Source organism: Loxodonta africana, chromosome 24 (genome assembly GCF_030014295.1).
Source record: "Loxodonta africana isolate mLoxAfr1 chromosome 24, mLoxAfr1.hap2, whole genome shotgun sequence".
In the NCBI taxonomy this organism is placed as follows: Eukaryota; Metazoa; Chordata; class Mammalia; order Proboscidea; family Elephantidae; genus Loxodonta; species Loxodonta africana.
In genome coordinates this window covers 58,072,278-58,099,147 of record NC_087365.1, presented here as the reverse complement: position 1 = coordinate 58,099,147, position 26,870 = coordinate 58,072,278, and the positions used below count along the sequence as shown (strand labels likewise).

General features: G+C 45.2%; 1 protein-coding gene across 7 annotated transcripts; it reads right to left on the bottom strand.

Annotated features, from left to right (window-relative positions):
* Positions 1-26,450, bottom strand: STX16 (syntaxin 16). Of its 7 annotated transcripts, XM_064276279.1 has the most exons (9): positions 25,575-26,445; positions 8,591-8,707; positions 8,358-8,465; positions 7,779-7,919; positions 6,488-6,653; positions 5,476-5,567; positions 4,698-4,841; positions 3,196-3,276; positions 1-270 (listed from the first exon to the last, which is right to left on the bottom strand). In XM_064276279.1, the coding sequence occupies exons 3-9, from the start codon at positions 8,448-8,450 to the stop codon at positions 166-168; spliced, it is 822 nt and encodes a 273-aa protein (XP_064132349.1). In that variant the 5' UTR covers positions 8,451-8,465; positions 8,591-8,707; positions 25,575-26,445; the 3' UTR covers positions 1-165. The 7 variants fall into 7 exon arrangements, with proteins under 7 accessions (XP_064132349.1, XP_003419965.1, XP_003419968.1 ...); XM_003419917.4 differs by lacking the exon at positions 8,591-8,707 and having other exon boundaries at positions 25,524-26,446; XM_003419920.4 differs by lacking the exon at positions 8,591-8,707 and having other exon boundaries at positions 25,575-26,446.
* Between the last annotated feature and the right edge of the window lie 420 nt (positions 26,451-26,870).

Here is a 26,870-nt window from a genome sequence, read left to right as displayed (position 1 = left end):
GCCTGCTGCCCTCACTTAACCACACATGTGATAGGGTCCACGGACATGCCTGCTGCCCCGTCGAGGGTCCCTCAGGGCTGTGCCTTCGCTGCCGGCCACGGGCCTGGGCCAGGCCGCTCACACCAGGGGATTGATCCACACGTGCAGCACCCACAAGCACAATGCCTATCGAGACTTCACGCCGACGAGGATCACAATGAGGACAATGACGATGACAAATAATACCAGGATGACAAGCATCTTGCGGTTCTTCTTTTGATACTGCTCTGCCTAGAGAGAGAGGGGAAACAGGGCAGTCATTCTTCCCAAAAGCCACAATCTGGTGTCACATGTTTCGAGTTTGAGGCTCCCAGTCCTTGACACACAGTGACAACAACTCTGCTACAAGAGACACTTGTTACATACAATCCCGCCACCAAGCCGAGCTGAAGCAATCGACACGAACTGAAGCATCCAGGATCCCAGAGCTACTTCCCTGCCCTCGTGTACTCAAGCACTTGTTTGCAATCTACTGTTAAGATCTAGACGAGCTTGCGAGTGGCCATCTAAGCTACAACTACTGGTCTCTATTCATCTGGAGCAAAAGAGAAAGAAGGAAGTCTACAGAAACAGGGCTTCATCTACCCTGAGACCAGAAGAACTAAATGGTGCCCGGCTACAGCCACTGACCATTGTGATCAGGGCAACAGATGGACCCTGACTGAATGGGAGAAAAATATGGAATACAACCTCGTATTTCTAAAAAACAAAACAGACTTACTAGACTGGTTGAGACTGGAGGACTCCCTGAGACTACTGCCCTGAGGTATCTCCAGACCTTGAACAGAAATACACTCCTGAGGTCACCCTGTAGACTAAACTGGCTCAAAAAATAATGAGTATCACCAGAAAACACTGTGTTTCTTTAAAAAAAGTCACCTATATGAGACCAAACAGTCAATAATTACTTTAAAACAAAGATGAGAATGTAAGAGACAGGGAAACTAATGGAAACTGAACAACCAGAACAGAAATAATGAGAATGGTCACGCATTGTGAAGAATGTAACCAACGTCTCTAAACAATTTGTGTAGAAATCTTTGAATGAAAACCTGAACTGCTCTGTAAACCTTTACCGAAAACACAATACAAAACAAAACAAAACACAGGCCCCTCTGCTGCTTTCCAGCTAACTGTTGCCATCTTTGCAGGGAAGCCCCATTTCTGGAGTCAGCTTTCTGGATGCACACACCCCTCCTTCACTAGGAAGTGAAACCACTGGCCTGGTACCACAGCCAGGATGAAGGGTACTGATGGCCCCACAGAGGGTCATACTCTACCTCGCCTGACTTTGGGAACAAGGAAAAATGCATCCTTTAAATTAAAGCCCGGTTTGTGTACCTGGGATGTCGTGGCAGAGAGCTGACCTGAGCTCGGTATGTCTCTGAGGACACAACAGAGAAGAGCCCCCAAGCTCCACATGGGGCCCAGGCCCCGCACTCAACACCTCCGCCCCTACAGCCATCATCCACAGCTCAGATGCTGTGTAGAGATGGGGTGGTACCCAGGACAGAGCAAGAGAAAGCTGACACTGCATTCCAGAGAGCTGGGATGGAGCAACCCTACCATACCCAACTCTCTCCTGCTCTACTTTCCTGGCCCCAGCCTACCTGCTGATGGCTAGTTTTGTTTCCTAAGTGAACGCACCCATCCACCAGGAGAGACAGGGTGGATGCTGGGAGAAGCTGGCCAGTTTTCATCACCCTCGGATACGCTGACTTCCAGGAAGGGGCCAGCCACGCCAAGAGGGACAGGACTGGAGGGCGAGGCCAAGCACACTTACTTTTCTAATCAGTAACCAGAACAGTGGGAGCCAAGACTCAATAATGCACTTTAAAGCTGCTCAGAGCGATTTATAAAGTAGAACATAAAACAAAATTTTCAGTTTCCCCCTAGATTTGTCCACTCCACGGAGAAAGCCATCCCCTTTATCTGTGTGATATTACAAAACACAGCGCACTTTTTTTATTTAAGAAACTTCAAAACTCATGCATAATTCAACAGCATGTCACAACCTGGGCATTAAAAAGTGAGAGACTAAAGTTACTTTTCATCCTTTTAATATACAGGGCTTGGCAACCCAATTAATCTCAATGCTTCAGGAGCCCTCTGCAGACTCAAGGCGAGCCTCTCTTTCTCATCATGAGGTGGAGCCACGCAATCACCCACACGCCCACCCACGCGTGGTGCCGGGCACACTGCGGGGACAGGTGGGGCTTCTGGCCAGACTCTGCAGAGTCTGACTTTATAAACCTGATCCTGATGGGGCCCTCTCTGCTGCAGGATGCGACTGGTTTTCAGAAGAGACAGAGCAGTAAGTACATCAGTGAGTATCAGAAAAACGCTCATTACAGGGCTGGAAATACCATGGGGTTTTAAAGACACAAGGAAACGGCCAGAATTTATTTTATTTGGGAAGTATTATTAAACTCCTTTTAAAGAAAATATACACCCAGCTACATATGAGATCCGTTTGGCAGTTTATGCACGTGTTTCCCATAACTGGTTACAGGATTTCCAAGGTGCTTTCTATTTCTTTTTTAAAAAAAGAAAGATAAGTATCATGGAAAATATCCCTTAAATAGCCACCTTATTGACAAAAGCATAAGACAGCTAATACTCTCACTTCAACAGACCTCTCTTTTCTCAAGGTAATACGCAGATATGCGGCGGGGATTAAAAGGGAAAATGAGATTTTTATCTTCTCCAGAGTGACTCCCCAGCAGTAGTTCATCAGAAATGCGTCACGAGAAGAGATGCCTGAGTCAGCACAACGAGCAGACAGATTTTTCAACACAAATTTCGGCAAATGACCATTCAATTCATATCCAAAAAAAAGGACTCAAAAAGGATGAAATATTTTCTAAACGGAAGAAAACGCCAATCCCTTTAGGATCTGCTATCACCGAAGGTAGCTCTCAGCAAGCACAGGGTGAGGTACACTAGCAACCTCTAACTGCAATAAAACGGGCATCCACACACACTGTGGGCTTTGAAGAGAGGGATAGCGTGCCTTTCTTTTTCACACGTCTAGGATGAGAGTTGACACTACACAAGAATGCCTGAGACGGTTATGACCAAAGAGAATCCACTTAGAAATTCTGGATATCTGATAACAGTTCCTAAAATTCTCAACTGCTGAAATGATGTTATTACCTTGTGAAGCTGTTTCAAGCCGTCTTCGGTTTTGCTACAGGACTGTTCAACGTTATAGTCGATTCTATCAAGGACCGTACCCTGAGCAATAAACGACAGTTACAGACGATCAACGAGCGCGGCTGGGAAAATTGAGCTTCAAAAATGAGATATGCAAACTGCAGACATTATTATCCACAGGACTATCTGTTCTACTTCACTCTGCTGTAAAGGCACACATGGAGAGCTCCGGAATCGATCATTAAGCAGTATCAGGGGCTCAATGGCAGAGTGCTGTGTTAGTTGCAATAAAGTTGAGCTTATAAGAAAGAAACACTGAAAAATTTCTTTTTTGGATTTAGTTACCACAGGGTATGCCATATTCAGCCTTACTGGGGCTTTCAAAAATATACAGCTCAGTGGAAATAGGCTCTGAGTGGCAAAGGGTTAGCTTTTGTGCCATTTGCTACTTAAATACTTGGATTCAAGTAAGCAGCAAAGGCTGGTGAAACCAGACCTGGTCATGATTCAGCCTGCAAATTAACTATCACGTCTCTAAACATGGACACAGGGCTCCATGGAGCAGAGCAAAGACGCCAAGCTCCAATCCACCACCTAAAAATTAAAAATTCTGCCTCGAGGGGAATTTTTTTGTTTTAATTGATGTCCTAGTTCAAGTAGGAAGGAGGGGACGCTGGGTTATATGGGAGACCAGAGCTCTTCCTGGAAACAGGCTGCATCAGATGAGATAGCAGTTCACTGGGACCTGGAGTAATTAGCGGAGCCAGATCTCCCACAGCCGCAACGCTCCATTCTGTGGCTGGTTTTGTTTTTTTGAGGAGGGGGAGTTAGGACCTACATCCCTGCTGGCAAGATAATAAAATACCCTAATCAGATTCTAGTGGTGAACAAACAATTTAATTCCACTTGAAAGCTAGTGGTTCCAGTAACCACTACACAACAATCTGCCAAAATCAGAAGGGAAATCTTATATATTTGCCGGGATCATGGCTCCACTTGGCCAGAACCAACCAGGCCCCCAAGTAGGGAGCTCACCTGAGTTCCCCTGGGGTGTGGGCAGAGAACAGGAGAGTTTATATTTACATGTTAGATCTCTTCCCACAACAGTAGTGTGTGCAATTTGTACACACATACGTGTACATGTGCACACACAGACACACATACAGATACATACATTACACGCACATACACTATTTTTAAGCAAATAATGTGCACCTTCTATGTTTGCCACCCGTGCCCTCCCCTCACAAGGTATTTTTGTAAGTAAGCTTTTTTTTTTTTTTTACAGCAACAGGTAAAAAAATTTGGCATAGTGGCGCTTACAAAAATATCTCACAGTGGGCAGTGACTGTGGTTGGCCAACAAACGCAGAAGGCGCGCATTATTTGCGTAAATCATGGCATAAACTCACACATTCCTGACAGGACCACAGGGACAAAAGCCTGGAGGATGACCAGATGTCACAGTAGGAAACCAGTGACACGGCGAGGATGCTCACATACCTGTTCTACAATCATTGCCCCTAAGTCCCGGAAAATCTCACTGAGGTCCGAGATAGACTGGACAATCTGGCGGATCTCCCGCTCCCGCTCCTCCACCAGCAGCGTGTTCTGCTCCAGCAGCACCAGCTGGTCATCTGTAAAACCCTACCGAAAAGGGAGGGCAGAGCTAGAAGGTCAGACCTTTCTGTTCCCCTCCAAGAAGGCTGCAGCGGTGTAGCATTTTAGATTTAATTTAAATAAAGTGGATTCTGAAAATATTTCTATGAAGCACATAAACAACATTTTGTCGTAAATAAGCACTTCTTTTACCCTAACAGGAAAGATCTAAATTTGCCAAGCAAGCAGGATGTAAAGCGTTAGGCAGGGCCAGCCCAAGCGGGAGGGTGGCAGGGAGGGGGGGCGGGCGTGGAGAAAACCCCTACTTCTGTGGCCCAAGGCAGGAGGCATGGAGGGAACTCTCACTTCTGCAGCTAAGCAAGGGCTATAACCAGCAAAACCACCAAGGATAACCCTGCGCTTCTCTGGGCTCTTCCCAAGAAAGGCATGTGTTTTCCGCAAGGTTTTGGCAGGCAGATGATGAGTTTTCCCTGCAGCCTTTGGGAAGGAAGGGATAATGTAAGCCCATGGCTGCACTTCAGCCTGCTGCAGAAACCACCCAGTGGATACACAGGTCAGACAGTGCTGGGACATGTGCCCTGCACACAGGCTAAAAGCCTATGAAGAGAGAGAAGGAGACGCGCAAACGTGCTGCCATAAACCCTACAGCCCTTTCACGTACCCGATCATAAAGAGTATTATCGCCTCCATCGTCCATTAGTGGTACTGACGTATCAAAAAAATGCTGGGATCTTTCCTCTCGGTTCTTCATGCCTATCACAGATAGGAATTCACTTTACTGGAATATGTCAACTGTCCTGGTTACTCTTCCACCATTAAAAGGGGGAAATATAGAGTAAAACTCAACAGTCAAAATGGAGATACTTAGAGCGGCTTTAAAAGAAGCCTATCTCCAATGGGGAGGGGGGAGCAGAGGAACCTGAATACACACAAGCATTGGGGTTATTCACGACAGAGCCAGCGGTGTAAATGTTTACTGTGCACTTGAGGCCAAGACAGAAATTACACTTACGGTCTATAAGTGAAACAGTAATATTTAATCCAACCGCTGCTACAAAACATTTTTAAAAAATCAATATTTCTCTCTAGAAGCATCTAATAACAATTCCAAATGGCCCTAATCAAATTTGAGAAGTAATAAAATTAAAATACGAATAGGCCAGTGTTTAGAGGAGGGGTAAGTACTGCTGACTGTAGAGGCAGTCAGCAATTATGAGGGAATCTGAACCAGGGTACAGCTGGGACTTAGGGAGAAAGGGCGCCCCGAGGTGAACCAGTGGTATTGGCGAGGAGGGGCTTCAACCACTCCCAGGGAATTTCGGTTGTTAGAAAAATATCTGACTTTTATGTGATAACTTTTTTTTACCCTTTTATAAACAGCCTCCCCATCCCAACACCTAGAAAGCAGCAGGTTTTTAAAATGTGCTAGATTGACCCAGTGTAAATTCTTCAAGCTTGACCCAGAGTAAAATCTGCTCCCCAGTGTGAGCTATTTTGATGGCTCTGCCTGCCACCTCCACCTGTCCCCCACCCCCAAGCTGGGCATTGTTGGCACCCTGGCCATGGGCAGGAGAGAAGGCTTCCTCTGCATACACAAGGTGAACCGTGCTCCCAGCCACCACGGAAGCTTGGGGACTAGATGGCAGACAGCCGCGCTGCCCACCGACACTCACGTTTGAGGTAGCCCGACTGTGCGTGCCGGAAGCTGGAGGACAGCTCCTGCAGAGCCTGCGCTAGGGAGGCCACCACGTTGCGAAGGAGCCGCTCCTCCTGCTGTGAGCAGCCCCGGCTCACCCGGCTCCGCAGGGCCTGCACCGCGCGCTGGCATCTGTGGAAGAGCTGAGACAACAGGCCGGCTCACCGTAAGCCCGGGAAAGGAAATCCTCCACAAGCACGGCTCCTTTCACGAGTCTGGGTAGGCAAGGCAGGATCTGCTCACTCGGGGCAGGGGAGCAGGTAAGCCACCTGGGGCCTAACTTCGGAGGTTGGGCAGATTCCACTAACGCTGCACTTTCAAGTGCCTGCTGTGTGCCTGTCTGCATATGGGTATGCAACATCATACCAACCACTCCACTACAGCATTCTGCCCATTGAATCCCTACAAGCCCCTGAGGCAGGTAGTATTAGTATTAGTCCCATTTTACAGATGAGAAAGCTAGAGTCAGAACAACTCAAGAATCAGGTCCCTGTTCCAGATTCAAACACTCCAACACCCAGGGCCACAGCAGCACATGGCCTCCTCCGTTAACTAGCACCCATGTAAATACCAGAGTTTAAGCACTGATCATGTTTTTAAAAATTAACCAAAGTTAACATTTTATAAGACATTTTTATAGGATACTAAGCTTCTCTAAGGAGCCCCGGTGACACAGCGGTTAAGCCCTTGACTGCTAAACAAAAAGTCGGTGGTTCAAACCTACCAGCTGCTCCAAGGGAGAAAGATGTGGCAGTCTGCTTCCATAGAGATCTTGGCCTTGGAAACCCTATGGGGCAGTTCTACTCTGTTCTACGGGGTTGCTAAGAGCCAGAATCTACTTGATGGCAGCGGGTTTAAGTTTCTTTAGGATACTAATATAGTCTTTCTAGTGCAACAGCTCACAATCTTGTCAATGATGTGGACAAATTTTAATATAAAAATTATTCAAGGACTAGGATAATAGAAGCTAAGCATTCTAAACCCAAATGACTGAACTCAGCGATGCTTTGAAAGTTGTACCCTATCAATCCATAGTAGAAGAAGACTACACAACTCAACTGATAAGCAGCCACACCCCTCCAGGACATTATGCTCAGGTGTGATCCTGGGGGACATCAGGACTCTTGAAGTCACTATGAGAACTAACGAAAGCTCTAGGAAGCGGGCCTCCAATCTTATGCAGAATTGTAAACCTTCGCTACATAACGCAGCTTGACGATGGCACGGGGTGAGGGTGGGTGGCGTGGGGCTGGCCGTCTACCCCTCACCTGAGTGATCTCCTGCGTGGTAATTTCAATGGCATGCTCCTCCTCGCTGCTGTCATCCAGGGTGGGTCTGTTTAAGTGCTTGTCGTGAAGGCCAGCTAATTCTTTCATCTTCTGTTTAATCCGGCTGACATCGTACTGTATCTAAACACATGAGATCACCAGGACCCCACTGGAGCCTGACAGGTACGTGTCTGCTCACAGGTAATTAGCTACGCAGGAGACCTTGCAGGCCTGCTCAGGTGTGAGCAGCCTTTAATCTGAGTTACCAGAAATTCAAACACCCCTGGCTCCTTGTTTTCCATTTCTTCCCATGACTCAGACAGCTCTCACCGATGGTAAAACTGAAGCCAAACTCATCCACACACACACACACACACACACACACACACACGCACACACACACACATGCACACACCCTTTCCTTGTGGTGTGTGCACTGAATAAACCTAAAGCTAGCATATTCCTAGAGAAAGGCATTCAAGTTTAGCCAAATTAAATTTTATGGCAGAGTATCTCCAAAGACATTAACATCACCATGACTTAAAGAAGAATATAATGTGAAACTAACACGCAACTTACTTCGTCCACTCCATCCACCCACTTGGGGGGCAGCCGTTTTGTCACACCAATGGCTGCTTCTGGGTCTAAGCTAAGGCCTGACACCAGTGCCATGCGGTCATCAGCAAGCTACAGGGAGACAAAGCCACATTAAAAGAGTGTTATTTGAACCCAGTTTGGATAAGCATACTCTTATTCCCTCTTAAATGTTGCTCCCTAAAAAGATACAGAAATGTAGGAGTAAAAGCACTTGCCTGTGGTATAAACTTGCTTTTGATACTGCTAGCATTTGGAATGTTTTCCTATCTTTTCATGCACCAGCTCTTAACTTCCTTGCACATACTTGTGAACATGAATTTGACTTGATCTGGCTACAGAAATGTATGAAAAAGTCAACAACAGATCCTGAAAAGACAGACCTTTTAGTGTTAGTACAGAACGGCATTTGCCTCAACAGTTAATGTGATCAGATACAAACTGAACAAGATAAGATAGTAGGTGGCAAAGGTAACTAATACAAAGTCTTCAACAGGATCAAGGGTTACTTAAATATACTTAGCTTCCTTTGGAAACAGGGCTGATCCAGTTATCTCAAGCACAAGATCACTGACCATGTATCTTAGTCACAAGATCACTGACCATGTGCTGAAATGTATGAAGAAACTGCCTACCAGAGATAGCAAATTATCCACCATTTGGCAAAAGCAATCCTTAAAACTTCAATGCAATCTTACACAGTCATTTCTTTTCTCAGTTAAATGTCCACAGGCCACATTTTCACTTACCCTGAAATGACATGCAGAGTTCTTGTCATTTCAGAATAAGTGTTTATTTTAACTGCCTGAGAAAGCTTTTCCGAACAGGAGGGAACCCCCAGGTTTGGCTTGGCTAAGCTGCTCTCTTGCCCAGGAGCCATGGACAGGTTGAAAGAAACCCAAGGAGCCCTTCGGAGTACATGATTTATAGCTGCCAGTTTCAAAGGATCTAAATGATGATCAAAAAAATAATGGAAAATAGTCTACAAAAGTCCTTTATATGTAATACTTCGTAAATGTTCTAAATCGCACTGTAGAAGTAGGTGAGACGTTTGTACTGCTTTTCTTCCCTCCTCCCTGCATTTACCTAAATTTATCTTTTTATTCCTTCAGCAGATACTTGTTTACTTTTCTAAGAGTAACGGAGCAAGATGAAAATTAAAAATCCACACCTGAAGGGGGAAAAAAAAAAATCACACAAGGAAAAACCTGAATCAAATGAATTTCTCAATTGCCCTACATTTGTGAACACAGAGTTCACAGCAAATTCCCTAAAAGCTAATCAGCGTCTTGCATTTACCCCTCTCTGCCTGCTGGTAAGGCCTGGGTACTCTGGGGACGCTGCTAGGGAAGTGCACCCTGTGCAAGGACCCACAGAGGGGCCAGAGCCCCCACCCGTGCTCAGAGTGTCTGCTGTGGTGGGGCAGCCCACCGGGGCTCCATTTCAGCTCAGACACACGTGGTGGTCTGTCATCTACAGGGACCATCAGGGCACCGAGTAATTTTCCACCACTGCCACCTTGTGCGTGTGTGTGTTTAAAAGTTAACTAGCAGGAATTTTATATCACTTTTTATTATTTTAATCCTGACAAACACTAGGTGCACTAGGAACCATGATTCCAATGTAGAAATGAGGAAATGGAAACTCAGAAAAGTTCAGTAGCTTGCCCAAGGCCACAGAGCTATTACGTGACAAATTAAACCTGGGCTGGCTGGCCCCGGAAGCCCTGTCCACTCTACCAGCTGCCAATCACGCTGACAGGCCCATGAAATATAATTGCAATTTGCTAAGAAAACAAGTGAGGACAGCGGGCCATCGGGTCAGAAAAACAGCAGAGCACAGTGCTCTGACCCGCCCCCGTCCGGGGCACCAGGGAATCAGGACAGGCTCCGGGCGAAGGCCTTCTTCCCATGCAGCGGCACCTAGGGGTCTGCTCCAGACACCGAGGGACAGCTGTCTCCACCACAGCGGCCTGCTCCCAAGTCACCAGGAGCACACAGCCCTGTAGAGGCGGCACTGGCTCGGCAGAAGTTCCAGCCCCAGCATGCTGCCAGCTGCACACGGATACCTGCCACACTCACACCGCTCACCGGGCTGCAGCAGAACCTGAACATCTCTCTTCAGCCTGTTTACACAAGAGAAACATGAAAACCCTACAGTGCCTCTTCACGGGTCACAGAATTTCAGCTATGACGGTTTATCATCTAATACATTACATTTTATGACACCGTGTTTTAGGAGAGTAATAATACTTTGGAGTGACTTTCTAGTTTTTAAATTCATGATCTTGTTTTGAACTGTCTTTACTGTTTAAAAATACAGATTAAACTAAAAAAGAGAGAGATGCTGCCTAAGTTTACCAACATTACTGTGCTCATCAATCCATCTGAAACAAATGAAAAATTATAAACCACTTATAAAAAAAAAATTTTTTTTTTTTTATGAACAGTAGTTGTAGTGGACACTATTGTTTTATGCAGCACTTTCTTTCACACAATAGATGTGTTCCCCAAACCCCGTGTGAAAATCAAAACTGGGGAGAACACACTCTCTCGTAAGAGAACTACACAAGTTTGCTAATTAGGGGAGCCTCACCTGCTGTTACAGATTGAACTGTGTCCCTCAAAAATGTGTATCGATTTGGCTAGGCCATGATTTCCAGGTGCTGTATGACTGTCCACCTTTTGTGATCTGATGTGATTATCCTATGCGTTGTAAATCCTAACCCCTATGTGCAAATGAGGCAGGATTAGAGGCAGTTATGTTAATGAGGCAGGACACAATCTACAGGATTAGGCTGTATCTTGAGTCAATCTCTTTTGAGACATAAAAAAGAGAAGTGAACAGAGAGGAGACAGACCTCCTACCACACCGAGAAAGGAGAGCCAGGAGCAGAGCACATCCTCTGGACCCCAGGGTCCCTGTGCTGAGAAGCCACTAGTCCCAGGGGAAGACTTTGACAAGGACCTTCCCCCACAGCCAACAGAGAGAGAAGCCTTCCCCTGGAGGTGGTACCCTGAATTCAGACTTCTAGCCTCCTCTATGTGTGAGAATACATCTCTGTTTATTGAAGCCACCCTCTTGTGGTATTTCTGTTACAGCCACACTAGATAGCTCAGACACATGGGGACAGGTACAAGCCCACCTGTCTGGCACCAGTTTTCCCATCCTCTGTATCAGGATGTGGTCAATAAGACAGAATTGTGACTCTTTAGGACTGTGAACTTTAAACAGGGAAATGACATGCTCCCTTTATGACATATTCTGTAGCCACAGCTCATTAGGACAAAGAAATGCTGCCCTATTGAGAACAAACAGATCATTTTCTTTCCAGTAAGGGTTTGTAATATGCATCGCAGTGTGTATTTTTTTAAAAAGAACATTATGTTTTGGGAAGGGAAAGCATACTTGAAGATAAGTGTCAACTATTTGAAATGGAAACAAATATGAATATAAAAAATACATTTTAAGTGCAAAATTGTCACACTTTCAAATGCAGAAAACTTCTCATTTGAAAACATGTTTTCTTGATTTTTTAAAAGATCCAGTGTGTATCTGTTTTCAGACGCCACCCTGTTCAATGTGGTGGTGGTTGTGTGCTCAAGTCGTTCCGACTCATGGCGACCCCATGTGACAGAGTACAAGTGTCCCATAGGGTTTCCGAGTCTATAGTCTTTATGGGGGAGCCCTGGTGGCACAGTGGTTAAGTGGTTGGCTCCCAAACAAAAGATCAGCAGTTTGAATCTACCAGCCGCTCTTCGAAACCCATGGGACACTTCTACTCTGTTCTATAGGATTGCTATGAGTCAGAATTAACTCAACAGCAACAGGTTTACTCAATCTTTATGGAAGCAGATCTTTTCTCCCACAGGGCCACTGGTGGGCTCGAACCACTGACCTCTCAGCAGCCGAGTGCTCAACCACTGCACCACCAGGCTCCTTAACCTACTCAAACAAACAAACAAAAAAAAAAACAAACCCATTGCCACTGAGTCAATTATGACTTATAGCGACCCTACGGGACAGAGCAGAACTGCCCCATAGGGTTTCCAAAGAGCGCCTGGTGGATTTGAACTGCTGACCTTTCGGTTAGCAGCTGTAGCTCTTGACCACTATGCCACAGGTTTCCACCCTACTCAAAAGACCTCAGAAAAGCACCTCACTTCTTATTCTCCTTATTTATGCATGCTGAATTTCGACTCTGTGCCTCTTCCAATATATGATGTTTGTTATTAATGTGTTTCTTTGCGTGTGTGTGTGTGAGAAAATATACACAGCAAAACCTGCTCCCATTCCAGTTTCTAGATATAATGACCGGTGACACTGGTTGCATTCTTCATGTTGTGTCAACATTCTCGTTATTTCTGTTTTAGTTAATCTCCCTGCCCCCCAACCTTCTCATCTATGCTTTAACATAGCTGTCCACCCTTCAGTCTTATATAGTTTTTGTTTTAAAAGAGACGCCATACTCGAGGTGACAATCTTTACTCTTTGGGTAAACTGTTAACTCAGTCTAAAGGTGACTCCAGGGGATAGTTTCAATTAGTTATTAGAGGGTTCTTTAAATGAACTTGTATTTCTGAAGTCAAAAATCTTTCCAAATCTTTTAAACAAGAAAAAAAAAAAACTCTTTTAAAAACTGTACTTATGAGAATTAAGAAGTTACTAATGCTTATCTCTTTGATTTATAGCTCTGTCCTCCAAGAACTATGGGGAGCACCTACCCTCGCCCACAGCCCTCTAACCCATCTCCATAAATGCGGGTACACTGTGACAGGCACCCCAAGCAGCATACTCCACAGCCCTCCCACTAGTCTCACTAAAGCTATCTTTGCCCCGATCCACTTCAGACACTGGTATCTGTCCCTTTCAGAAGTAGCAGACAGTACAGACAAGTTCCTGGAACACATGCATGCACATGCATACTTATAAATCTTGCTGCTCCAAGTCTACAGCCCTCCTCCTCTTATAAAATCCTGCCTCATAGGAGACTGCTTTGGTACACTGTAAGACTAAGGAATCGCAAAGCCTCTGCAGAGGCTGGAAAAGTCAGGTACACATCCTCCTCCCTGCCCAGAACAAAACAATGAACTAAGTTCAGGCGTAAAGCATTGGTAATGAAAAACAATGGTGACAATTCTGGTTGTCTGTGGCAATGAAGTCCAGAAAGGATACTGAGTATGACAGCCTGGCAGCTCTCACCTCCACCTGAAGCGTCTAAGAGCACAGAGGACGTGGTAAGATCATGAGCATGAAGCCCTGGGCCTGGAAAGCTGGGTGACTTCTCTAACAGACAATCAGGCTTAGGACACCACAGAGCTGATGGAGGGAATGGATAAAAGAGAATGAGGGGATGTCAGCACTGCATTTTCTTTTTTAGCATATGATTAAAAAAAAGTTATCTGATTATGAAATTAATAATTGCTCAAAATAGACACTTTTAAAACTTCACCAAAAATAAGTACAGAAATAAAAAATCTGAGAACGACGCCACCTATAAATGTGGCTAATTTTCCTTTTTTCTCAGTTAATATTAAAAAAAAAAAAAGGCAAGGAACATTGACTACCCATGACTGTCAGTCCCACATGGGGCTGCTGCTGACCTGATCACCTTTCTAATCCTGGCAACCACCCTTCAGGAGGGGCTTTAGGAACCTGCTCTAGGCTATAGCACTAGTGCCACGTGGGGGGACTGGACTTCTAACCCACGCCCACAGTCCCCAAGCCCCCACGTGTCACCCCGCTTCCCCCAAGCCGGATGGTTCTGTAGCCTGTATATGGCCAAACATTTTTTAATAGTTCCTATTTTGAAATTAAAAATCCAACAGCTTGGGAGATTCCCTTACTAGAGGAGCGGAAGCAGATCAGAGACAACAAACTGAGGCCAGCAGTGTCCCTGGAGAGGGGAATGTGGCGGGTGGGCTTCCTTCTTGGAAACCTGATTCAGCATTTCTGGAGGAGAATGAGCAGTGGCATCTTGAGGGCAAGAGTCTCCTCAGGTCTGGGTAGGGGAACGACAAACATAGGTGGGCTGCAGGAAACCCGTTGGCATGCAGGAAGCCCTAGGTGACTCTGCCCTGGAGCTCAGGTGATGCAATCGGGGAGACTGCCTGTGATTCCAGTTACCCCACCAGGGAGCCGGGTGTTGCCCCCACACCATGCCCAGGAGACCGTGACCACAGGCTAGGCAAAGCAAACCTCTAGATGCCCTGCTCTACTCCACCCCAGCTCCTAGCTCAGCACCTGGTGCTCAGTAGTAATAAATAATATACAATTATCATTAGCTGAATGAAATCATCAACAATAAACGGAGGGAATGAATAAATGAGGTAAACAACGATAACAACAAAATGTCATGGTCAATTCTGAAAGCTACACTTCATAAAACAAACAAACAAAAAACCAGTGCTGAGCAAAGGACAAACAGGGCGTAGGAAATGCTCAAGGGTGGGAGAGGGCCTTGAAGACCCAGAGCGAATACATCAGGACTCTGCATTCACTGCTGCCAGGCACATGTTTCTTTCCCCCTCAGGGGCCCTAGAACTGCCCAGAGACTAGATGGAAGAAAAGAGAAGGGTCTGGTGGCGTCCACACAGTGGGTGGGCAGCTTGGGAAATGGCTGCCTGGGTAGCAGTGGCTGGACGTAATTTCAGATGGCCAACACGTGGGTCATTATGACCATTGAGGTGCCCGTCATGGGAAAAGTATTCAAATGCTTCTTCCAAGAAGTGGTGCTGTTGCTGGATATTTTCCCTCATCACACACTTCCTTTTGGGGGTCACAAGTCCCATATTTTCAAACTGTTCAGTACAGGGTAGTGTCTATTCTAAAAGTGCCTACCCTTTAAGTCCCTAAGTCTCCACACATTTTGAGTTTGGACAAAAGCCCATCCATGCCAGCTGTATCCCAAAGATCCTGAACTTGGTTGTGTAGCAGCAACAGTGGCTTCTCATCTCTGGAGTCCCAGGGCCCAGTCCCCATGCTGGCAGGGAGGTTCCTGAGTGGAGATAGGACCCTACTGAGCAGGCTGGCCCAGGCACCTGGCTCCAAGCCTCACCAGCTCAGGGTCTGTTCAGCTAAGGGTTTGATTTTAAACACTATCTTAAAAAATGATGAAAGTAATACATACACGTGGTTTAAAAAAATAAAGGTAGTCCCAGACTTACGACGGGGTTCCGTTCCAATGACTGAGTAGGTCAAATACTTCGTTTTAAAAAAATTTTTCATTATTATTGCCTTTTATTGTCAATATCTTTATAAATCTTAACATTGACCATTTGCAAGTGAACATCTGAGAGTGATAACATCAGCAAAGTACGTGCTGCAATGCTGTGTGTAGTGCCTGTTACTAATGACAAGATGTTAAAAAAACAAAACAAAGAGTCACGTGTAGCTCCCTGTAACTCCAATACATCCTAAGTCAGAGGCTACCTGAAAGTCCAACCCAAGAAAAGAGTCAGCAGTAAAAAGTTTCTTTCCCACCCCAGGCTTTCCCTGGGAGGCATTCACTGTTAAGTTTGTTGGGGATCTTTTCAGAAATTGTCTAAGCACACACAAGACTAAATATGAATTATTTTTCTTAAAAGCAGCAGCAGCAGCATTGGCAGGCACCACATCATTAATGCTATTTGCAACACGTGTCCTTCTCGCTTAGCGCCATGGCTGGGAACTCAGCCTTCCCTCTTCACAGCTACAGGCGACAGGCCTCACGGGCAAGGCGGCCTTCCCGCTTCACAGCTACAGGCGACAGGCCTCACCGGCAAGGCTGCCTTCCCGCTTCACCGGCAAGGCGGCCTTCCCTCTTCACAGCTACAGGCGACAGGCCTCACGGGCAAGGCGGCCTTCCCTCTTCACAGCTACAGGCGACAGGCCTCACGGGCAAGGCGGCCTTCCCTCTTCACAGCTACAGGCGACAGGCCTCACGGGCAAGGCGGCCTTCCCTCTTCACAGCTACAGGCGACAGGCCTCACGGGCAAGGCGGCCTTCCCTCTTCACAGCTACAGGCGACAGGCCTCACGGGCAAGGCGGCCTTCCCTCTTCACAGCTACAGGCGACAGGCCTCAGGGGCAAGGCGGCCTTCCTGCTTCACAGCTACAGGCTTCATAGGCAAGGCGGGCCTTCCCGCTTCACAGCTACAGGCCTCACGGGCAAGGCGGCCTTCCCTCTTCACAGCTACAGGCTACAGGCCTCACGGGCAATGCAGGCTTCCCGTTTCACAGCTACAGGCCTCATGGACGAGGCGGCCTTCCTGCTTCACAGCTACAGTCTTACAGAGACGCCACAGAATCCACTTCACCAATTCCCAATGCAGGATATTTAGGTTGTGCACAGGCTGCTGTGGTTATCAACTACTTCAGCTTTTTAGAGCTCAAAGATAGACCTTAATCCACTAGTTAGGAACGCCACTGGTTTTGAAAATACTGATCCTAATCCAAGGAGCCCTGGTGGCGCAGTGGTTGAGGACTCAGCTGCTAACTCAAAGGTTGGTGGTTCAAGCCCACCAGCCCTAAGACTTACAGTCTTAGAAACCCTATGGTGTAGTTCTTCTCTGTCTTATAGGGTTGGAATCACCTTCATGGCAAGAGGTTTGGTTTTAAGCCTAATCCCATCTCACTCTTCATCTTCTAAATTCAAACAAACAAACAAAAACAACACACACACACACACCATTATTCTCTTTTAAAAGCTCTACTCTCAGGAAATGTATTCTTACCCCTTCATCACTGAAACAGACACTAGAAACACACAAACATTAACAAGCTCGGTTTAATTCTCCTTTTTCCGCAAGCCTTTCATTAGAGCTACTAAAATAAAGTGCTGTGGGTATGCACTCTCCCCCTTCTGGGTGAGAGCTAATGAGTAATGAAAAGGCCAAAGCACGCTGCCAGGAAGGGGCAGAAGCAGGAGACCAGCTAATGACTGGCTCAGCCAGCCTGAACTGAGAGTCACTCACTGCAGCCTCCCCACCACAGACTGTAACTAAAGACCCTTCAACAGGCCCAGGGGCTCTGGGTCTTCATGTCCTTCTGCACTCCACCTGAGGACTTCCCCTGCCTCAGAAATCCAGGGAGCCACAGGCCGACTCCTATCCACAGTCTGGCTTGTTTCAAGTTCAAGAAAATGTTCAGCCTTTGCTGCTTCCAAGGTTCAGACACTTTCCCAAGAGTTGTACATAACGTCCCTAAATCCTTCTCTAAATTATCAATTTGTGCAGTGTGAAAATGTGTTACACCAAATTCTGAGTATTAAATTGTTAAACAGGACACTTATCGGTAGTCAAAACAAATGCTACAATATGTACAAGCTGTGTTAGCATTTCATACATGAGCGAAGACTTCAGGAAAACAGGTGTAATTTTATCAGCTAAAATTACCTAACTGTAACACACAGAAATATTCAAAACACAATACCTCATCCAGCTCCTGGAGAGCGATGTGGTTCCATCAGTCCCATCCAGTTAGGGACAGCAGGGAGAAAAGGATGGGGACAGACAGATAAGGTATGGTCAGTTCAGAAAACACTGAGATTTTAAGCAACTCAAAATTGACTAAAAATAAAAATCTACAAACCATGGCATTTAAAAAACACCCCCCATTCTTCATTTAAAAAAAAACAAAAAAGCAGCTGCATATATGTTTTCATTTGTATTTACCATGGTGGTTGTTTAGATAAATGAGACAGGAGACAAGCAGTGAACAGTTGTAAAAATTAAAACACAATAGAAACAAATAAAACACACTTGCCTTAGTTTCACTGACATAATAATGTTAACCCATTTCATAAACATCCAATACAATGTACAATACTACATTCTAAATTTCCTTTAGGAAAATAAAGAGAGCAAAGCTAAACTGTAATTTCATTGTGTCAAATAAATGTCTATTTTAACATGTAAATCAGCCCTGCAATGTAACACAATTAAAAAAATGAAGGGTCCACAACAACTCTCAATAGCTGTCTTCTGATGACTGCGGAGTGCCGCCTGGGTAAGGCCACGACAAATTAAATCCCGCAGACACAGCTCTACCCGCGGTAACAAGGGGGCCGAGAAACCATGCTTCCCCGGAGAGAGACACAGGTGGGAAAAGAAAAGAAAAACTCCTGCCATTTGCTTGGCATTTATTGTTATTAGTAGAATTCCAGAAAGCACACAGTTATTTATAAGCTGTTATAAAAGCAAGCAAACAAAACACAACAAAAGGTTTGTTTGTTTTTTTTTTTTTTTAAGGCGGTAGAGAGGGAGAAGCCCCGGTAACCAGGGTATTAAGTTTCAATTTAAAACTAAAGATTCTTTTTTAGATCAACAAAGACCTCTATGTTCTGAAGAGACATTTACTAATGACATAATCTAAAGAACTAGGTCTTTTATTTTACAGCATTGATCACTGAAATAATTAGTGGCAAATTTCAATAATTGACCCTGTTGATTTTTTTTTCTTTTACACTTATTAGTAAATTTAGAAAACAAAAACCATAACTTCTCCATTTAAAAATTAATGATGCAAAAGGAACTGGTCTATCAGGGCCAAAATATAATTAAACAATGACAGCAATAAAGATGTAATCAAACACCATTCCTCCACATTCGAGGAAGCTGAAAGTCCTCTTCGTTCTTTCTACTATTTGCTACCGGAGCAACAGAGAAGTCTATCATTCCTATACACACCCTGCCAGAATTAGTATTAATAGAGCTATTAATAGGAGAAATGGTGTTGAAGGGAAATCTGATCTAATGACCTTTTACTCTTAAAAAGAAAATGTTTTTATTTTTAAAAAGCTCAGTATTTTCAGCAAGACAGCACAGAAGTCTTTGATTAGTAAACAGAGTTAAGACAAGACCCCTAACTTCAGGATCTTAATCTGCTGTCTTCCCGGGCTGCGTCGGCTCCTGGGCATTGAATTTTTCAACAAAGTATTACTGCAAACCAGGGTTAAAATCTCTGCTACACACAAGCTGCTCCCTTGGACTACTAACCCTGCACACACCCTGATCTTTCGGTTTCTACAAGTGGTTTAGTCGGTAGGAAGTTGAGAGCAGAATCATGGGATTCTAGGGCTAGAAAGGATTCCTTTTTTTTTTTGTTTTTTTTTACAAATAAGAAAACTAAGCTTCAGACAGTATAAACGCCTTGCCCGAAGTCACAGAGGTCACAGAGCTGACCAGGACAGGCCAGGTGTTGTGGCCTCTTTCTACTCTAGCCCCTGCCTCTTTGGCATTAATAACAATTCAGGGAACTACTGAATAAGAGGCAGCAGTGACCACACCACATCAGAAATTAAACTTGCAAGGCCATCTTTTCAAACAATCCCCCATCTTGCTGCTTGAAGATAGCAGGCTTTCTAAACTCCCCATCTCCAAATTACCAGAAAATTTAGTGAAGACCTGAATTAACACTTAGAGTCACCATCAGCAAAGACCAAAATGCAGCCAAATGTGAACACGTTACTACATGTCACCACCTTCTAAATCTTTAGAGTGCCTTAATCTAGGTTTCTGACCTGCCAATGGCATGCAATCAAGCAAATACTGAAAACTCCAAGCAGTATGTGGAATTTATGGCCTAAAGAACTTTCTACATAAAACTGAGAAGTAAGTGGAATCCCATCTGTGTTTACTCAGGAAGTCTGGAAACGCTGAGCAAAATGAGTTGGAAATACAGGTCTTATGCTATAGTGATGTTTACTTTATTTCCGTTACTGCCAAAATAAAAAGTTTGCTTCATTTTTATCCAACAAAGTACCCTTATTCTCCAGTAAGCCTCACTGCTCAAATGGAATCTTTAGAAGCAGAAAAGCAAATAGATCTAAAGAGAAATATACAATGATTTCACACTTGGACTCTAAAGACAGAGCACTAATTTTCCAAAAGACTCACCCTGAGCTAAAGAACGCAGAACCTCCAATTTGCAAGTCAAAATTGACTGTGTAAGGTTGTAACGTGAGACAGAGAAAGATGCTATCATATTGCAAGGAAAAACAATTTGTTAAACAACGGGCTCTTCCATTTTCCAGGACCTGCAGCACAAATCCTAAAAAAGCAGCCAGCACCAACCAGGCGGCCCAGTGGGTTAGCACAGGGCTTGGGGGTCGGATCCGCCTGGTTCCAACCCCAGCTCTCCCACTCTCCAGGTGGTTGACACTGAGCAAGTTTCCTAACTTCTCAGCCTTGGTTCCTTATCTGCATCATGAGAAAAACGGCAGCACCTCCTTGATAAGGCTTTGTGAAGATGGCAGGTTCCACACAGAAAGGGCTTAGCCATGTGCCAGGCACCTAGGAAGCTCTCAATAAATCCTAGCTTTTTTTTTTTTAATAGTATTATTATTATTTTTTTTAATAGTATAGTCCAGACTGAACAGGAACCTCAGGTTTCTGAGGGCCATGGCTAACCCTTAGTTTCCTTATTTTCTTCTCTAAAGCATACTATGTTTTATTAAAAATAACGTGCTAGTTTCAAACTAATCTAGGACCAATTAACTCTAGCTTCCATTTATGGATTACGCATTATTTTGAAGTGGAGTATACATTAGGCAGTAAACACCAATCACGTGGCTCCAATTCCTACACCGAAATCCACTCCAGGAGATCCACGGGCCGTCAGTCATACCACAACCTCATCGGATCAAAACATCAACACAATGTCTGCTTTACATTCATGCAAGACTTTCCACTTTGCCCCCAGTGATTATTTATTTAACTTTGTAAAGCCACACTGCATGCAACTGCTCGAACGAGGTGCCACCTTGAACCCTGCACTTGGCCGATACAAAGTCAAAGTCACTTTTGCACAGTAGTGGGGCTACTTCTAAGAATTTTTGAGGGTGGCATTGGGTTAACAGCCATGTGGGTCTCTCTTTCTCAAATTCAAGCTAAGGCTGGATGTCTTGGTCACAAGGAGCAATGTACTGAAACAAAATTTGAGAAAACATTGCTCTAAACCTCTCAATTTTCAATTGAGGCAGAAGAGGTCCAGAGAGATCAAAGCTGGCCCAGAGACACACTCGTAGCAGCAGGTGGGACAAAGACCTAAATTATCGGAGGAAGAGTCCAAAGCTTCTTCCTTCATTCCATGGTGCCCTGCGCAGGAACACAGGGCTCACAAACAGAGGTGGAATCTGAGTGCAGGAGAGCACCCAATACCGGGTACTGCTGAGAGTCTGAAACCAAACCCCAGGCTGTTTAACAGTGTCACTAATATTAACAAGAACACAGTGAAGTAGAATTGCATTCAGCCCCAGTGCTGGGCTTTCAAAAGGATGGAGAAAAACTAGCCATCATCCACAGGAAAGGAGGTAGGGGCTTCAGGGCCCGGGAAGGACTGGGGGTGGGAAGGGTGGGAGGGTGGGGAATGGATGGCTGCAGGGTCACCAGAACAGAGGACAGGCCTCCTGTGTCAAAGGCCCTGGGAGACAGATCTAGAACTGGGACCACAGGGTGGAAGGCACAGGCATATTTGGGGTTCATGCAAACAAAGATCTTTTGGAAGTCAGAGGTAGTGACTGCTGCTGAATTTCCTACTGCTCTCACAGACAGTGGAAGGCTCTCACAAACGGTGGAGGGCTCTCACAGACAGTGGAAGGCGGGTGCGAAGACCACAGAGTGAGGGCTTGTCACAGACGGGGATGCTGGGCCAAGTGACCGGTAGGTCCCTTCTGTTTTGTCATTGCACCTCCCCCTGAAAGGCCTGCTTAGCTGTGGCGTATTTGTCTGTTGGCTTTAGTGTGTGTGTGTGTAGGTACCCACAACAATCTACCCCCTGTCAGCTTCTGGCTTTTTCCTTATACTAGGTTAAAAGACGCAGGTTTAAATTCTTTGATTGGCATGGCTTTAGGTGTGCTTTTCTGGGCAGTCTGTGAGATATACACACACACATACACACAGACCACTTGGCAATCAATTTCCACAGCTTTTTACTCAAATAAGGATGTGAACATTCAGGTTTCAATTCTTTAAAAATCTATTTGTTTAGGTGTGATTTGCTTGCATTTGTGTGACAGAGAATACACACCCAAATCAAAATCAACTTCTGCAGCTTTTCCTGCTAAGAACTTAACAAATTCAGGTTATGAGTTTTTTAATTGAGTTAAACTCTCAGGCTTAGTCATTTCCTTCTTAATTATCTGAGTTTTAGAAATATATTTGTAAGTTACCTCTCTTTAATTATTTTACTCATGTTTTTAATATATAAATTTCTTTTACATTTTTATTTACAATTTTTCAAACACACCAAAAAGTAGTATAAATGTCTTCCCACATATCCATCACTAGATTTAACAATTACTAATATTTTGCCTCAATTGCTTCCTTTATTGGGGAGGGGACTTAAGTATTGAAAACAAGTTATAGACATCATGACATTTCACCCCCAAACATTGCAGTAGGCTTCCTTGGACAAAATTAACAAATTTAATTAACTTACAACTAATGTAATTAATAATTTCTTAATATTATTTAACACCAAGTCCATATCCAAATTTCACATATACAGTTTCGATTTGATACATGGTTTTCTGAATTTTTTTTTTCTGAAATTTATAAGAAATGAGGTTTAAAAATTTTTTAAAGGCAGTAAATACTGCATCAGTTATTCAATAAAGTTCTTTTAAATTGTCTGTTAGAAATGGCTTTTCCAAAAAAAAATGTTTCTTATAAAACTTTTCTAACTCCCAGGAAAGTTGAAAACATTGTACCCTTCCCATGATGCTCACATCCAACCATATGTGTGTGTGTGTGCACGTGCAGAAAGTTTCTGTAGAATGACTTGTAAACAAATGGATATAATTCATGCTTAAATACTTCAGCACAGATGCAGCTTTCATGTCATGTGTTTAATGTACACAATTAAGATGTGTTTTATTTTTAAATTCTAGCCTAGGCAAATGCTTTTTGTTTGATGGCAAAATCTCTCTTCTAGATTGTCTGAATTACTACAGGAATATCTTAAATAAGCTGATTGCTTTTGATTAAGAAAGATTTTAAATGGTCAGGCTAATTATAAGTACATAATATTTAAATGGTATGACTTAACAAGGAAAACGTTTTTTTACTGTTCCGGTTGAAACATATGTATTTTAAAATGGTTTGATTTAGAAATCTATTTTCAAGCAATTGTTTGAATTTAGCTAAACGTATTTGTACATTTTCTGACATATCTATTTCTTCAAACTGTGTAATTCAGCTATCCATTTTTAATTATTTGACTTAGCCTATATATTTTATGCTGCCTAACTTAGCAAAACATTTGAAAAAGCGGTTTAATTAGAGATGCACTTTTAAAAAGCTTTCGGTCTCAGAACAGTCTCGGGCAAGGGGCTTTTCAACTGTCTGACTTGCTGATTAGAAACAAAACAAACAAGTCTCATGTTACCCAAATATCCAGGGTGAGTTTTGAACTTTATATGATTACAAATTTAAAAGCAAACAATGTATTTTCAATCGGACAGCCCTGGAAACACGATTCAAGTTCAGTTGTTTTTCCCACGAGGCATCCTAAGACCAAGCCATTCGAGGAACCTGCAGCTCTCCCTTATTTAACAAAACTAAAGTTCTATGGAGAACTCCCCTATTTAACAAAACTAAAGTTCTATGGAGAACTCCCTTATTTAACAAAACTAAAGTTCTATGGAGAACTTTATTCGCTCAATTTCTTCCCTCTTAAAAAAAAAAAAAAAACCCAGTGCCTTCTACCCTCTATTTCTTGGCTTATTTCAGAATATCCTTCTCAAAATTAGCGTGCTGGAAGTAGCCCGTTTCCGTGCTAACAGACATCTTTCCACTTATTTCACTAACACATCATTTCTTTCCATTTGTAAATGCAGAAAGCCTTCAAAATCTCAAGTCATTGAAAACCCAAACAGACGCTGTCCCTGTTTTCTTTGCTTTTTTAACCCGAGTTTACTTGGTTTTATTCCTAAAACCATTCACACGGCTTACAATATCTTTTCTGAACGAGTAATACGGCCAAAGACATTTTTCCACTTGTCACTTAGAAGACTGTCTTTGCAGGGACAATGCTGACAGTCAAGACACACGACGTAATTTTTCTGAAGCATTTAGATAAAATCATAAAGAAAAAAAATTAAGGCAATACAGTATCTGAGAAGCAAAATAAGTATGAGATTCCCAAGGCTGTATCTTTCTAGTCTCCAAGGATGTGGTCTTGGGATGAGTTTATTCCTTCAGCCCCCAATGCTGCTTAGCCTTAGGCTACCTTTCCCCTACAACTAGTCTCAGGACTTCACCTTCCCACTGACCATAGCAAGAGTTAATAATCACTGTCTTTTTTTCCTACAGAGAATCCAGACCTACCCCCTATTTAACAGAACAGAAAACTGAAGCCAGAAAAGAGAAAGCAGCCCTCCTCAAAACCCAAAAAATACAGCATTCCTTCCAGAAGCTCCCTAAAAGAGAACGACTCCACGGCTGGGCTCATGGTTCAGGTTAATTAAATCAAAATACATGTGCTATTTGGGGGGTTAATTTTCACATATACATCTTTTTTTTTTTTTTGTAAAGTTCGAACGCTGGGGAAAGCTTCATTTCCTGTCTGGAAAATGGAAAAACCAAGGGCCTTGCACCTTACTGTTTCACCAACATGAGCCCCCAGGAAAAACAGTAAAGCAATTATTCACAGGGAGCCACGCCGAGGGCTGCGAGGCCATTTAAAAAAAAACGGCGGGGGAAAAAAACCACTCTTTCCTCTTCTAGGAGAGAAAGTTGTTCATTGGCAAACATCTAGGTCTTCGAAGCTGCAACTCAGCCCTGAGGACCAAGTGAGGCTCAGAATGGGGGGAGGAGGTTTAAAACAAAACAAAAACAAAAAGGCTTCAGCCAAGCCCGCAGCTCCCAAACCCTGGTGCTAAAACATATGTAAATTGGAGACGGCCGGTCGTGCAGTGACGACGGGGGTGGGAGGAACGGGGAGGGCTGCGGAAGTGAGGAGACAGGGCAAGGCGGAGGTGGAGGGAGCCGGGCCTGGCTTGGCTCTTCCCCACCCAGGGTTAGAGATGCCTCCAGACTCTAGCCAAGAGATCTCATATTTCCCTATTATTCTTATCACTCTTCTTCTTTAAACAGAGAGACAGACAAAGACAGACAGACAGACAGCCGCAGTGCACACGGTGCACGGGGAGCAGAGGCCGCCGGAGACTCACCGCAGCAAGGCTACGTGAATGCAGAGGACTGGAGGTGGTGTGACTACTCACTTGCTCGGCTAACAGCTGCCGGTTTTGGATGGAATTATTCCGCAACAACAAGAAAGCGTCGGTTAAACGCCTGGTGGCCATGTCTCACCCTTTGTGACCCCCGTGTCAGGGGCCCCCCCAGCCACTTGGCAGCTTGATTGATTGACTTTCTCTCTCTTGGCCTGGCCTGGACGGCCCACCCTTCACGAAAGCCTTTCTTGACAAGGCCTCAGGCCTGGAGCCAAACAGGCACAGCTTTGCGCTTCTCCGAGGTGCAAAGACCCCTCCCCAAATAACCGCCTAGGCTTTCCAATTGTCTAAATCCCCCTACCCAAGACCCGATTTCGATCTCTAAGCACTTAAATCCCCCCAATCCTTGCCCAGTGAGCCAACGTTCCAGAGCCCCCACCCCAATCCAACTCTGGATCCACAAGCGTCTAACTCGCCAATCCGGCTCTGTTAGGGGCGGCCTTGAAGCCCCCTACTCCCCTTAGTCTCGGAGACCCCCGAGGGTCTTTGCCCCCCACTGCTAACTGGGCTCTGAGGCGTCCAGGCCGTGCCCTCAGGCCTGGCCCTTACTCGGTTTCCCTGTCTGGGGCCCAGCCTCGGTCCCCCCGTGGGCACGCCGAGCCACGCCTGAGCTCTGAACTGCAGAAGGCTGCTGCCCCCTTCCTGAGTCCTGTCTGGGCCTGCTAAGGCCGGGGCCCGACCTCCTGACCCCTCCCCCCTTTCGGGGAGGCCTGGCCCTCCACTGCCAGCAGACTGCCGGCCTCCAGGAGGGCAGCAAGGCCAGCCTCCAGGCCTCCTCACTCTTCTTCTTCAGCTCCCTCCATTCCCGGATCTGACTGCAGCCAGCCCCGGGCCGTTTCCGTGCTGCGGTCCCGGGCTCTGGCGTCCCCCCGGCCCTCTTCCTGTCCGTCTCTCGCGAGTGCCCCCCTGCGACGCTTGTGAGTTTGCCTGCAAAGTTCCGGGCGCGGGAGCTCCCTGCCCCACTGCCCCAGGGCGCGGGAGCGCTCCGCCCTCTCACGGGGTGCTTCTGGGGTGCCCTGTTTCTCTTTCCCCTACTGGGCCCAGCGACGGGGGTGGCAAGCGAACAGGCCCGAGCCTCGGGCGCGTGGTCTCCACGCTGCCAACGCGTGCCCGAGGCTTTGGCGCCTTCGGTTAGAGTGGAAGTTGCGCGGCAGGCCAACGTGGGCTCGAGCAGGGCCGGAGTCGGCCGCGCACGCGGGCTGGGAGCGAGAAAGTTGGAGACGGCCGCCTCTGGAGGCCGAGCACGCGCCACTGCAGGCGCTCGCCCGCTTTTTTTTTTTTTTTTTT

What these genes read in the sequence shown, in the direction of transcription:
- STX16 (XM_003419917.4), bottom strand. Translation starts at nt 25,655, where the DNA reads ATGGCCACCAGGCGTTTAACCGACGCTTTCTTGTTGTTGCGGAATAAT. An exon ending in ATTCACGTAGCCTTGCTGCG is followed by an intron (nt 8,466 to 25,523) that starts GTGAGTCTCCGG and finishes GTCTCCCTGTAG; the next exon opens with CTTGCTGATGACCGCATGGC. An exon ending in CCACGCAGGAGATCACTCAG is followed by an intron (nt 6,654 to 7,778) that starts GTGAGGGGTAGA and finishes CTGTTGTCTCAG; the next exon opens with CTCTTCCACAGATGCCAGCG.